This window comes from Mycteria americana, chromosome 24 (genome assembly GCF_035582795.1).
Source record: "Mycteria americana isolate JAX WOST 10 ecotype Jacksonville Zoo and Gardens chromosome 24, USCA_MyAme_1.0, whole genome shotgun sequence".
NCBI lineage: Eukaryota > Metazoa > Chordata > Aves > Ciconiiformes > Ciconiidae > Mycteria > Mycteria americana.
In genome coordinates this window covers 544,925-559,203 of record NC_134388.1, presented here as the reverse complement: position 1 = coordinate 559,203, position 14,279 = coordinate 544,925, and the positions used below count along the sequence as shown (strand labels likewise).

The 14,279-nt window shown below is 42.2% G+C and overlaps 1 protein-coding gene across 3 annotated transcripts in view; it reads right to left on the bottom strand.

Annotated features, from left to right (window-relative positions):
• The window catches only part of RANBP3 (RAN binding protein 3), a 54,004-nt gene extending 39,999 nt beyond the window's left edge, over positions 1 to 14,005 (bottom strand). For all 3 annotated transcript variants that reach the window (XM_075524528.1, XM_075524529.1, XM_075524530.1), the window contains exons 1-2: positions 13,897 to 14,005; positions 3,398 to 3,453 (exon numbers count right to left, since the gene is read on the bottom strand). In XM_075524528.1, the coding sequence (XP_075380643.1) occupies positions 3,398 to 3,453; positions 13,897 to 13,918 (78 nt within the window). In that variant the 5' untranslated portion in view covers positions 13,919 to 14,005. The remainder of the gene's footprint in view (positions 1 to 3,397; positions 3,454 to 13,896) is intronic.
• Positions 14,006 to 14,279: the final 274 nt, after the last annotated feature.

Genomic DNA, 14,279 nt, shown 5'->3' with positions numbered 1-14,279 from the left:
TGTCCCCTCTAAATAAGCATGACAAACTGCAGGTTCTGATGTTTTACTAAACTGTATACAACCGTAGCTGGAACAACCAGTTACAGTATTAGTGTCCAGACTAGTATGCATTTTGTCCTGCAACATGCCAACTTCTAATGGAGAAACAGATGTCTGACACCTTACAAGCACAAACAGTAGAGATTTCTAGAAAAATTATGTTCTTTAACTTAATAGTAGACAATGTTAGCTCCAGAAAAGTCAGTTAAGACCACTGAACAATATCAACCTGGCCCCAATACTGAGAGGGCCTGTAGACACTGCAACAAAATAATTCTGCTCAGGATGGCCTGTTTGATGCAGAAGAGCACGAGGCAAACATCTAAACAATCACCACTGACAATTAATTGAATACACAATGCAATGCCTTCTCCTCCCTCTCAGCTTACTGTCAGATTGCTGTGTTGGCACTGAAAGGCCTCCATGAACACTTTGCTTACTGCTCCAGAAGAAAGGCAACTTGACTACACAGACATTTTGCTAAATTAAAATTGTAGTTTACATAGAGAAATTACATATTTTAGAAGTGTTGTTTGTCAACTATTCTGAAGTTACTTTTGCATTTTCTTCAAAACATTGCCCTAGGAAAAATTCCTCTGTTAATAGATTTTCCTTGTTCACTTTAATAAGGATAAGCTTTCGTGGCAGGCAATGCACTTACCCAGACACCTTGTATGGAAACAGTAATGGAATTAACCGTTAACTGTAATACTTAGCTGCTAGTCTTTCCAAAAATACAGTGAAAGGTCTCACCAGTGTGTAACCCAAGTCACCTTTTCTTTATTAAATTGATTAAAGGGACACTCAGCTGGCTTGAAGGCTAGGTTCTGATACATACAGCATATATGAAGTGGCTGACAGCACCGTATTCTGACTCTATTACTATTGTATCAACACTACAAAAACCAGCTACTGGCACAAGCAAAAAGCAGGCTTTGGCCCTTTATTTAATAAAACGGCAAGCAGCACAGCACTGATGCTTCTCTCACTCTTTTTTTCCAGTCTCAAATACACACAGTAAAGCTACTAAAATTATTATTAACCATCCTCCCTCCCCCTTTTTAAGAAAACTGTACATCTCCACACATTACACAGTTTAACATAAGCATTAATCTCTGTTACTAGAGGTATTACACTTTGGAACTTGGCAACAAAGTGACAGCTGCCACTGGTAGCCTCTTCACCATCTGCTTCAAGGAGCAAGCCCCGTTCCCCAGCCAAGCTAGACCTATGCCCCACCCATACTGACCGTGGCTAGCCCCCTCCTGGCCACCAATACCACTTAGTATTTACATCAATTCCTAACTCATTTCTAACCCCTGTGCCTTCAAGACACTTGGCTCACCCACAGGCCTCGTCACAGACGGTCCCCTTCACCCCACCCCACCCGACAGGCTTTTTGGCTGCGCCTTGGCAGAGGCTGTCCTGCACACAGCTACCTACTCAGCATCGCCATAGTCCCTGGCACCCTCAGAGGCAGCTGGGAAGACTAAATCACAGATCCCTCTCCCTGGAATGCCCCTGCCAGCCCAAAGAAACATTAAGCCTTTAGTTAAGATTTTCTACAAATATTTTCTTGAGGCATACCAGAGAACAACAGATCTGTCCCACAGCTCAACACAGGACCTCGCACAGCCTAACACTGAAGGCATGCACTGTGTGCAGGCCACTGGAGGTATGCACTCTGTGCAGAAGCAGAAGGGACAACATGAAGGAACTTGAGAGCACAAGACCTGCCAGCTTAGCACTGAAGGATCAGGCCAGCAAAGAAAGGACACACGTCCATGTCGCTCTGCCTGGGTTGCACATTGCTATTATCACTGCTTCCAGACTAACTGTGGAAGCACTGCCAGGTTAAAGGACACCTGGGGAGAAAACTCACCATGGTGCAACTCAGAAGGGACTGCAGGAACAGTCTAAGCAACAGCAGGTGACAGAGGTGTTTCCTAGAAGGAAACAACATGATCCAAACTGACAGCACAAGCATTAGCACTCCCTTCGTTCCAAAGTACATGTAAATGGTCACTGTAAAAATGTAATTGGAAGGAACATCTCTAACGTAATTAGTCTAAGATATATTTAATTTGATTAGCTAATATTAGAAGAATGGCAAATTTAAATACTTTCCAAGCTGACAAAAGATTTCAAGCTCCTGCTGAGGAATATGCTTACTAAACCTGTGAGAAAGCTCGAGTCTTGCACTTGTTCCAAACCAAAGAAAAGCTACCAACTGCAAAATGGTTCGTTATTTCTATTCAAACATTGGAGAAGATCTTCTGATTGCACAGATAATGTAACAATCCAGTGATTCAACAAAAAGTGAATCATGTGTACACGAGTACACTTCTCTTGGTTCCCACCAGCTGCAGCTGAAACAGGGGTAACCTTGATTTTTTTTCTCCCCCAAAATATTAACAGCTTTTACTATTAACCAGGCAGAATTAAATACTGCAATATGTTGATTGTCAATTTCTTTTACTAAATGTATTTTTACAATACAAGAAACTGGAAGGCTTATTGTTTGGAAAAAAAAAGTAAGGAAAACTACACTCTAGCACTCATCCATAACATTTTGAGTGTCACTTTCAAAGTGAAAAGGAATGCAAACTATACTGCACTGGGTCCACATGGCCATGGTTTTCCATTACATCTATTTCAATTTAATTGCCATTTCTGCTAAAGGGAAAGTCCTGCTCCTTCCTTCAACTCTCATTTCTCTCCTGAGCTCTACTCCTTCTACAGCCACAGGATGAGTTGTATCAGCCTCCTGGTTCAACACAAGCTCGCCCACAGAACACCTTCCAGCAGATCACAGCACAGCTCCCACTTACCTCAACACTGTGTAACCGCTACCGCAGACCCAAAGGCAGGGGACAGGAACACATAGCAGGGGTAGAGGGATGGGTGAGGGAACAGGATTAGCATTTTCCAAGGTAGACACTTCACAGCTTACTAACCAAAGACACGAGATAGATTTAAATCTATGCTGAGGTGAAAAGCAATAATCTAGATGATGGTTTTCTTAGCTTTGTCTTAACTATTATCAGAAAAAGAAATTTTATCGTTTTCTCATGCAACTGCCAGCACTCCTTTGCCACCTGTTCCTTTCAATACATAGCTTTGAAGATACTTTTTCTCCCAGATTTGGTCCATCTTCTGTCTGAAGAGCTACCCATTTCATGCCACCATCATACACCTTCCCACTTTTAGCCTTCCAGTACCTCTTCACCCTATGCCCATTAATAATGTTAATGCTCTATCATCCATCTTCAACTTCAAAACAATACAACGGCTACTCACCACAGAGTGAGTCAGGGCTACAGAACAAAACAAACAAACAAACATAACATCTCCTTACCTTCTGTGCTTTATCCTTCTGAAATACAAAGACAGGTGGAGCAATGGCAGGTTTTTCTGTAAAAAGAGAAATCATTGGTTTTTTTCCAACCACATTCATTATTGACTAATATGGAAATGTTATGTTCTGTGATGCTTCTACTGACAATGAATCCCTAAACCAGTTAAATCTCAGTTACACAAGTTGTTTCCACCAGTTCCTGGTAACATATAATTATAAGGCCTTGATCTTCAAAAGGAAAAAGGAGTGTTTTAAGAACAACAATACAACTGATATCTGAAAGCTATTTGTCTTTTCCCTCCAGATCTCTCTATTTCAAACCAGTAATTTCACCATACTTAGGTACATCAGGAGGAAAAGGCCCTTTGCTGCAGTAGTTTACTTTTTGAACACAAGTAAGTTTTGCAGGCAAGGGCTTTTCCTTCCCCATAGTAATGCAGTAATGCAAAGGGAGTTTTGCTGTACACACCCACGTACCCCCTTCTTAAAGGCCACCTAACTCTGACACTTGATTATACTCGTATTTCATTATCATTGAAACCTTTAGAAAGGTCCTAAATCTTTAACATTTGCAGGTCTACAATTTAAACCAAATATTCCATGCATATTATTAGAGGGACCACTCTTTTCTGCATAAAATTTAAGAGCACGTCTGTTTTCTACTTGAAGTTCCAATTCAAATATTAGCAGGACACTATTTTCTACATAAGCACATCAACATTCAGTCTTCAAGAACAGAATGAATTTCTAGAATGACTGTATGTTTTCCATTGTCCTTAATGACCTCAAAACTACCTCAATGTCCTTAATGACAAAAAAAAAAAAAGGGAGGGGGGAGGGAAGATAAAGCAGAAGTGAGCTTTCCTGAGAGTTTAACAAACTGATACACCTTGTGCATGAGTTGTATTTGAAGAGAAACTGCACATACACTATGCAGTCAGCAACCCTCCTATATGTTTGTAGGGCTTAAGATGAGTACAACATTTAAGTCTGTCTTCAGAGTGAGACTGCTGTGAAACGATGGGATTCAGGGAGAGCTGTATTTTGGCTAATTCCTTTGCAAAAGTTCCACCTTTGCAATTATTCAATCTTACTAGACATTTAAGAAAATTAAAATTTTTAAAACTTTTAGAACTTGAAAGGCTACCATAAAAAAGAAAGATAAAGCCATCAAGAAGAATTACCTTGCACCTTAAAAAAAAGACAGTATCACAAAATCCTCCATAAATCAGTTGCAGCATCAGTAAAGCACGTGGGTCAGCATATAAGGAAAAGGAGATGAGACTGTCTACTTGGGAACTGCTGTTAGATCAGTTTAGCTGAAAAAGTGAAACTTTACCTGACAAACACATAAAAATTATGAAAATTATTCCAAGAACTCTGTGCATTTATTTGTGAGGGTGGAAAAGCTTCTTTCCACTCTTCTGTGGGTCTAACTCAGAGGGATAACCCGGCAAAAACACTGCAAGACTGATTTTGCAAGACTGGCATAACTTGTTCTACAAAAGGTAAAATTAATTGTGAAATAAAGCTCCTTACTACAGCATTTTACCTGCTTTTTTTCCCCCTTTATTTTCTGAGTTCTTCTATCCATCAAATACTGCTGAATCTTAAAAATGCTTATTGAGAGCAATGCAGACAATCTATTTCAAAAATGAAAAATGAGCTAACTGACAAAGGTCATCAACAAAGACTTAACTGCTACACCTGTCCCAAAAAACAGAGTTTGTTGAAACAAGCCAGGGATCCCTTTTGATGCCCTTGGCCTCAGTATAACCTGCCTGTGGGAGGCTCCACTCACGTACGGGCCAAGCTTTTAACCCTTTACTTCAAAGTGATGTTCATTTCTTTATACCATGTTTGGTATACTTTAATTTTCATTAATGCTGTAATTACAGCAACAAGTAGAATGCATACTACCAAACTACTTTTATCCAAGACTGCCAAACCAGTCAATAAAATGCTGTATTAGTGTTCTTCCCTTTTTAGAGATCTGCCCAAAAGCGGGACTTGATTGTGTAACACACAACATACAAGAGACTCCTGTACCAAATTCCACAGATACCAAAGAGGACCGAACAGAAAAGAACTACTCGTCTATTTAGTGCTTAATAAAGGATTGAAGTACTGAGAGAGAAGAAAGCAAACAATAAAAAAGCAGATCCAACAACAATGCAAAGCGCAGAAGAAACATGGGATGGCTGGCAAAAGACTAGAATAGGGAGTCAAAAAAGTTGATGCAAAGGAACGGGACAAAATAGGAGATGGAGTCTGGTGATGGAAAACTGAGTACTCAGAAAAAAAGAACTGGGATGCCAGGAACAGCAGAAAGCTCATAGAAAAAAAAGTTATTGGATGGAAGAAGAAAACAGAGTGGAAGAAAATCAAATATTCAAGAATGTGTCCAGCTACAGCAAATGAGACTGGGAGAAGAAGCTAGTAAAACCAACTGATCAGTCCTGTTAGTCAAGGTGGAAAAGATAACACTCTTATACAACATATGAGAGTTTCTATCCACTGAAGGAACACAGTCCTCCAGTACTCAAGATCTAGGAATCTCACTATTACTCTTCCTGGCTGTGAGACCAACTGACATGATGGCATCCGGCAGGAATGATGACAAGACAGCAGGCGCTCACAGCTACCAACTATACCAGTGCTTACTCAGGCATGTTCTTCACAGGGCAACACTTGTTCACCATGTCCTTTCTCAAGTCTGCAACAAGACCACAATGCTGGAAGTGTTTCCCTAATTCTAGCCCAAGGCAAGAAGGGATCACTAGATTGTCTGATCTGACCACCTTCATTAAACACTGCATATTTTACTGAGCCTTATTGTTTTGGGGAAACATTTTCATCAAAGGCATCAATGATGGAAGACATTAAAAGCAAAGTATTATTGCCCTCGATCATCTACTACCTCACTTGGTAAAAACACTCCAGTGCCAAGTTTCCCACTCAAATGCCTGGCTTCAGCTTTCAGTTCCAATTCCTAGTTACGGTTTTTTTAATGCATTTATGTACTAGATAGAGGTCTCTAGTATTTAATGTTTTTCCTACGAAAATACTTACACAAACCATGTTTTCCTATCAATTGAAGAACCACCACAACAGGTTTTATTTTTGTAGAACAGAAATGTATATGTTAAGTAGTTGTTCATTTTTTTGCCCACGTGGTGAGCATGGCAAGTTACTAAGTGCTAGTCCAAAATGAGAATTACGCTGTCATTTGTACTAGCCAACAGCAGAGGTGGATGGTCATGCAGTGATCATGCTTCTATTCCACCAAGGTGTCTGAAGGATGACCTACAGTGAAATGGATCTGTCGGGTCCACAGAACTATCATTAAGTTAAAGGGAAAATAAAGCAGGATAAAGGAAGGAAAAAAACCCCAACCTTCAAACTTCAGGTACAATACATGTAAAAGAATGAGATCTTCTCCTTCACTTCAGAGATGAACAGACACAGCACATAGTTCTTAAATTGTGGAACAGACTTGGTTTTTCTCTAGACAAGCAGATAGAAACAAGGCAAAACAAGGAGCTGGAGATGCAGAAACAATGTCAATTTTCTAACCAAGTCAGTCTCAGTAAAGACATTCCGAGAGAGCCCAAGCATGTAAGAGGGAAAGCAGATCTTCAGTAATTACTGTCATAGAGACAGTAAGTCCCCAATCTGAAGATCCAGAACTCATACAAACCACTTAGTTTCTTCTGAATGGTGGTAGGCTGTCAAACCAGTCTGAAAAATAACTGAATCCACAGAACTCCTTCCTGCAGTTTATTCATAAGTTTCAGACATTTCAACTTGCATGAATAATTACAGAAACCTCCAGAGCTGGCTTTCACAGGCTAAATTCCTTTAACATATTTCACTGTCGAGTCATTAACTATCAATATATGCCCTATATGCTGTCAGAAAAATGTATGTACTATTAAACCTACTCAGCTTGCTTCACAAGCCTTGGAAACCAAAACACAGAAAATACCATCTCAGTGGCTCAGGCAGAGGCATCGTCTTCAAGTCATCTATACTATTTAATGTGAGATTTTTAACTCAGATACATGACCATTTGTAGCTGCACCAAACTCTGCGATATCAACCATGTTTCCTCCAACTAGACAACACATAGCCTTGTTTTACCTCTCCACCCGTTCACACCAATGCAACCATAGCAGTTGGTGGCATCTCTAGCGGCCACAATAGTTATTTTTGCAATACAAAGTTTTAAACCTTCACTGCAGCATGAAATGACCCATAACTGAAAAATCCAACAGGTATTTTGAGTGTATAGATGCAAAATCCATGTCCCTTTTGAATCCACATTTGAAGGCCACATAAGTGAAAAGAAAAGTAAAACTGCACAAAATGGGGGGAAAAAAGCCAAACTGGTATACTGCAGAGGTACATTTCTCTGTATAGTTACCGGGCTCACAGAGCAAATCCCATGGCAAAGCAGTGACAAAGGCCAAGAAAGCATTCTTCTCCTTTGCCACTGAGACAATTGTGTCTCTGCCGTAAGAGCACAGGATAATTCAGGTTGGAGGGTCTCTAGTCCAACCTCCTGCTCCAAGTAAGGTCAGCTATGAAGTCAGACCAGGTTAATCAGGTTATCCAGTCTGGTCTTAACTTCCAAGGATGGAGGCTGAGCAGCCTCCCAGGGTAATCTCTTCTACTGCTTGACTGTCCTTATGGTGGGGAAAAAAAACAACCCCAAACCAAAACCTTTTCCTTACATCCAGTCCTAAGATCTCGTTCCACCTCTCACCTTTTGTCCTTCCAACATACACCACTGATGAGCCTGGCTCCAGCTTTTTAATAACCTCCTCACAGACCTTGGAAAAGCTCCAAATGTGCCTCGCTGAAGCCTTCTCTTCTCTAGGCTGAAGAAGCCCCATTCCTTCAGCCTCTCCTCACAGGTCACGTAACCCAGAACACCATCTTGGTGACTCAAACTAATCTTTAGATTTTAGAAGGAACCCAGGCCCCATGTCATGAAAACAACGCTGAAGTCCTCACCAGACCCACTGTAGCCAGGTTATTATGAGGTAAATTTATTTTTAAAGCTAGGAACTACACTGTTTCAAACATTTTCTTTTTAAATTTACTCCAAGTTACATTTAGAAGTGCAATAGTGCCTGACTACATGGAAATGTACATGAGAAGCAGAAAAAAAACCACTGAGAAGCTTCCAGGCAAGCAAGTCCTTTCTTCGATCTGAAGAAGCAATCTTCAACACTAAAAGCATACAAGTTGAGAACAACTGCTCTGACTTTAACTCATTATAATACATCACCGGAGAGAAAAAGTAGATCATACCTGTGAACAATGAAATAGTGTTAAAAAGGAGAACAGTAATTAGGTTGTTAACTCACCAAAAATAGTCAGAGTGGTAATTTATTGCCTGTGAAAGGCTTATCTGAGGGTCAAGAAAAACTTAAGTTCAAAGTTAAATTTAATTATGCTTATTTGAACAGCTCAGGCCGCAAAAATGTTTTTTTCACCTTAATGCTATTTAAGTTATAGAGAGCAGAATAATCATGCTAAAAAAAAAAAAACATTAAAGAGAAATACAGGCAGTTTGCAGTATTATAAAATTCTAAAGGTGTTGATAAAGTAAGACACTCTTCTCTCCCAATAGCTAAGAATAGACTGAAAGCAATGAGCAAACTACCGCACCAACAGCTGATCTCCAAAAAAGACCCCAGAAGCAAAGTTCAATGATACTTCACATCAGAAAGTACAAGAAACGTGACCGGATCATTTACAACCAGACTTCACAAGTGATGTCATGGTGAATATAACTGACATCAGAAAAAAAAGATACTTCTGCCTTATTTTCAGAACTTTGGTAAGTTGCTTTTTATGAAGTAAAACCTCTGATGTTCTCGTTGGCCTTCAAACCCTTTATTTTTTTGCCTCCTATAGCACGAGTAAGCAGGCTACTTCCAGACAGTACTTCCACAGCTGGCACAGGAAGGTAGAATGCCTTTTACATACTTAAGATGAAATAAAAATTCCATACACCATATTTAAAGCACAAGCCTTTCGTGTTTGCAGAGCACATGTTACTTCATTTCCCAAGCCTTTGTGGCATTAATAGAAACAAGTTACCTGCTGCATTAGGTAATTTTACTATTTCAGCTCAGGTACTTCACATAAAGCAAATGTTACAAGTCAGAAACAGAAAAAAGTAGCTTATTTTCACATGACAGGAAGAAGAAAACCATGAGGCAGCCCAACTACTTCACAACGTAGATAAGGTATTTATAAAGAGCTCCAAAAAGTGTTAACAAAAGTTATTAAAGTATTTAGTTCTATCTTGTAAATGAAGTAGTACTTTATGGTGTTTGGGTGTGAATTATTAGGACATCTCAAAAGAAAAAAATCAAACCAAATCACTCAGTCTAATTTTGTGTCCACTAGTTTATCTGAAGTAAATCACCATGGGGAAAAAAAAAAAAAAAAATCTTGTTTATAGGGTCTACAAACGTCAGGGACAGTGGTGCATGCCAGCTTTTCCCCTCAAAGTAACAACAGACCTTCCCCTCTCCGAAAGCTACCATAAGGCAATTAGAATTATACAGTCAGGGCAAAAAAACCCAGAAACAGCACAGAAGCAATGTCAGCATCATACAAGTCTGGCAAAGGAGTGATAGTTTTATTCTGAAAGGAACTGCTTCAATTCTGTCATCTTCTGTACATTTAAGGCAGTTATACACAGTAAACTTGTTATGACCATGAACTGTAATGCTTAGCAATTTCATAAAGCAAAATAAATTGTGTTTGGTGTCTAAGGAGAGTTTGCCAACACAGGTGGTGCAGGTGCCTCCTGAAAGGGAAATGTGAAGAAAGCCATCAAGTTTTAGCCCTGAGAAAAACTTGTACCTTTTCAGTGACTGAAAGGTGATAAAGTAATTCATTCTCCACACAGGAGATCCTATCATCTAAAGAGCAGCTTCAGCAGCAAGTCATACACAAACTACTAGTTGTGTATTAACAGCAAGTTAATGAGAGGCATTCACATTTACGTGAATACATGCCTGATGGGAAGTTGTCTAGTTCTCCATGAAACTTCACTGCCACATGTGTGAAGCATCAGTTTTAAGACATGATCCAGCTAGAATACCAACAAAGATCACACCAAAGACTTTAGAGAAAATTTCTAATACCATAAGTACTTTATACAATAGTAACAATATCAATTGTGCCTACCATTCCAAAATCCAGGCTTTCAATGATCAAACATCTCACAATGCCAGTCCCCAAAGACTTTATCACAATGTCACTACATCTTTGTGACAAAGGCACTCAAACCTCACACAGCCGAGGAGAAGTTACTCTCTCCTCCTCTTCATTAGCTCCACACTTACCAGCTCATCTCCCCTCATGATGAGGGGCAATGCCAAGACCAGGACCTGTTCCTAGGAAACTTCACAGTACAAACTTCTTTGGAAAGTGGCACTTGGACCACCTCATCATTCACCCCCCTTCTCTGCAGTAGAGGACCCCCTTAATCCAACAACCTTCTGCCAAGATACAGCTCGCATCAAACCACTACAAATAGGTAGGTGGACAATTTCACCAACTCAGTAGAGAAAAAGGAAAGACAAGTGAATGGAAAAAAATTCAAGGAATGATCAGAATGAAGAAAATGAAGTAGTTATGAGAATATTAGAGGGAATGCTTATAGCTTTGAAGAAATGCATTACAGAAAGATCATCCATTAAAATAGTTTGAAGGCCTGAAGGACATTGGTAGAATGATTACTTGGAGGCAGTATTGAGTCTTAAGTCTGTCTTAAGTCACCACTGAGATGTGACTCAAGACAGACAGTAGACTAAGAGAGACATCAGAATCTAGAGGGTAGAGATAACTAATATACTGTTGGAAAAGGAAAAACCAGTGAATGAATTGAAACAATGGGTGCCATGGTAAAAGCAACAGCTTAAAAGAGCTTTGCATTAGTAAGACGAAAGGACACAGGCAGAACAAAATAGCACTTTTCAAGGCGAGAAGATTTGTTGTAATGATCAAATGGCTAAGAGTCTAAGTGAGTTTCACTTGCATGAACAGACAAGAAAAGGTATTGTTCAAACACGCTAAGCAAAAACAATCTGCAAGAGTGACTGAAACCTCTTTCTAGGTACTTGTGTCTACTATGTGTCAAAGAACAATTAGCTTCACACCTCACAATGAAGTATGATTGAGACAGCACTGTTGTACAGATTAATCAAGATTAAGGAATATTAAGAGCTTTGTTTTAACCACGCTTGGTTTGTGAACATGAACATTTAGCTATCAAATACTTCAAACAAGAAAATATTGATATGAAACAAAGAAGATCAAAGAATTATCAGTACCAAAATAGTCACTTCCTATAGTTGAATGAAAATACATGGGCACAAGGAAATAAAACATTCACCTACAATACTGGAAAAATAAACAGATTCATGTGTTTAAGAATGAGGAGAACACAAAGTCACCTGAGAACATCATTGCCATGTCAGAGACAGCAAACAAGGCAAGTAGAAAGACTATGGAATCCACTGACTTTCAGCAGAAGGATGCCAATTCCAGAAAGTATCTGTATTTGCACTGGTATGCAAAGAACAGACACCTCAAAAATGGAACCAGAAGAAATAAAACTAACACCAGACAATGCAGCCAATGATATCAGAATGAGCAGAAGAGACTAGTTCAGAAGCAAGCTGATCTTGCTTAATCTTATGAAAGATTATATCACATTCTTACTGCAAGAAGAAACAGAACAGCAAAGGATGAAGATGACAAATCTGGAAGGAGATGTGAGCACAAACTAAAGAGATTAGCAGGTGAGGGAAGTCACTGGAGTCAGGAAAGGGTCTGAAGAGAAAAAAAAAAAAAGAGCAAAAAAGGAAGATCAGATGAAAAAGTAAGGATGGCACCGTACTTCTCCCCCCCATCCCCAACAGTCTACACAATTCTACAGAAATATAGAGGTAGGGGAAGAAACACATGACAAGTCAGCATCAGAAGATATAATAAACATTGGTAACTTGGAAGTCACTGTTGAGCTTAATGTTTCCCACTAGAATGGGGAGGTAAAGTGAGGGGCTTGCATGACTTAAGATAGCCATTCCCAAACTTCTGGTTCTAAAAGAACACAATAAACCATCAAAATGTATTGTAAGGTCATTCTAATGACAGTATTTACATACTGTCATTAAGTTTCTCACAAATAGTCATTGCACATTTTATTATTTACTATCATTCTCGAGACCACGTATCATGCCTCTCTGGGCACTGACAGCTCATCTTGAGTTTGGGAGCCAACAGCCTAAGACATGCTGCACCACAGGACTTGTCAAATAACTTAAGTGTAATTACATGGTTAGCTGCTCGTAGACTTCATCTTCAAATGCTACACCTACAATAGATATTTGCTTCCTGTTATTTAACATTAATATCAGAACTTTAATAGCCACTGGTACAGAGTTCAAATGTAAGAAACAATCTTGAAAGAAGGGGCCTCACACACTTTCATTCACCTCCTTCCGGGCATTTCCCCCCTCTTTCATTAGCTGAGAAGAATGACGAGAAGCCATAGAGACAGCTGGGGCAAACTTGGTCTCACAGAGATTCTGAGGGAAGTTAGTCAAACTGTTGATGCCCCCTGTCACTTAAACAATGTTCTACACACCTTGGAGCAGAACACCCAAATCCTACAGTAGTGCAGCCCATATTTTCCTAACCCTCTCCAGAGAAAAATGAAACTACTATTTCCTTACTTCAGAGGTTTTCAGCTTAAAAAATAATATACATACTATGATACCTCACCTAGTTTTACATAGCCACCTCTATTATTCCCTTGGCTAGAGGAAGGATCAACAACAGTGGAATTCAGGAAAGATCGACAACAGTCCTAAAGTTGCGGACAACGGCCCCAAAAGGCACCCCGGCGAGAGGGGATACAAAGCGGCTCGGAACTCCCCCGGGAGAGAAGCGCACCCTCGCTGCGCGCTCCGGCAGCGGCGAGGCCCGCTCCGCGGCGCCCGGGGGCGGCCGGGCACGCTGCCTGCGCGCAGGGAGCGCGGCAGCACGGACCCGCCGGCGGCCGCCGCCCCCAGGAGCCGCCGCGCCGCCAGCCCGGTGCCACCGCCCGGCGGGAGGCACCTGCCAGCGCAGCCCTAGACCGCCGCCCCACGCTGCCGCCGCCAGCCCCGACCCCCGCGGCAGCGCGGACGCCCACCCCGCAGGTGGCCCCGCAGGGGAGAGCGGGGCCGGCGAGGAGCGCGGCGGCCCGGCCGGGCGCTCCCTTTGTCCGGCCGCTCGCCCCAGAGGGGCCGGGGCACGGAGAGGCGGCGCTTCCGAGGGCGGGCCCGGGCCCGCGCCCGCCTCTGAGAGCGGATCACAGGGCCAGGCTCGAGCCGGGACCGCGGCGGCGCAGGGCCGGACCAGGGCCGGACCGGTGTCGGGCCCGCGGCCGGCACCGCTGCGCACCGCCAGCGCCCGCCTACCTTCGTTCGCTAGGTCCGCCATTTTACTTCCTCAATCACGCCCACAATGCATCGCGCAGCCAGACGGCTTTCACTTACAGCGGGCCCTGCCGGGCAGCGCATGCGCCAGTTTACGGCCGCTCCGTGGCGGCATCACGCATGCGCGAGTGGGTCGTCTGGGCGAGGGGGGGGGGGTGTGTTCGCTTGCGCATGCGCGGGAGTGGGGCGAGGAGCGGCCCGCGGGCCGCCCGTCGACTGAGGTGCGGCGGCGGAGCTGGGCTGCCGCGGGCCGGCTGGGGAGCGGCGGCGCAGGCTGCCCGTGCCCGGCGTCCCTCGGGTGCTGCCCGAGCGGGCAGCGTGGCTGCGGTCGCCCTGTGGCGAGAGGTTATGGGGACCGCCGTGCG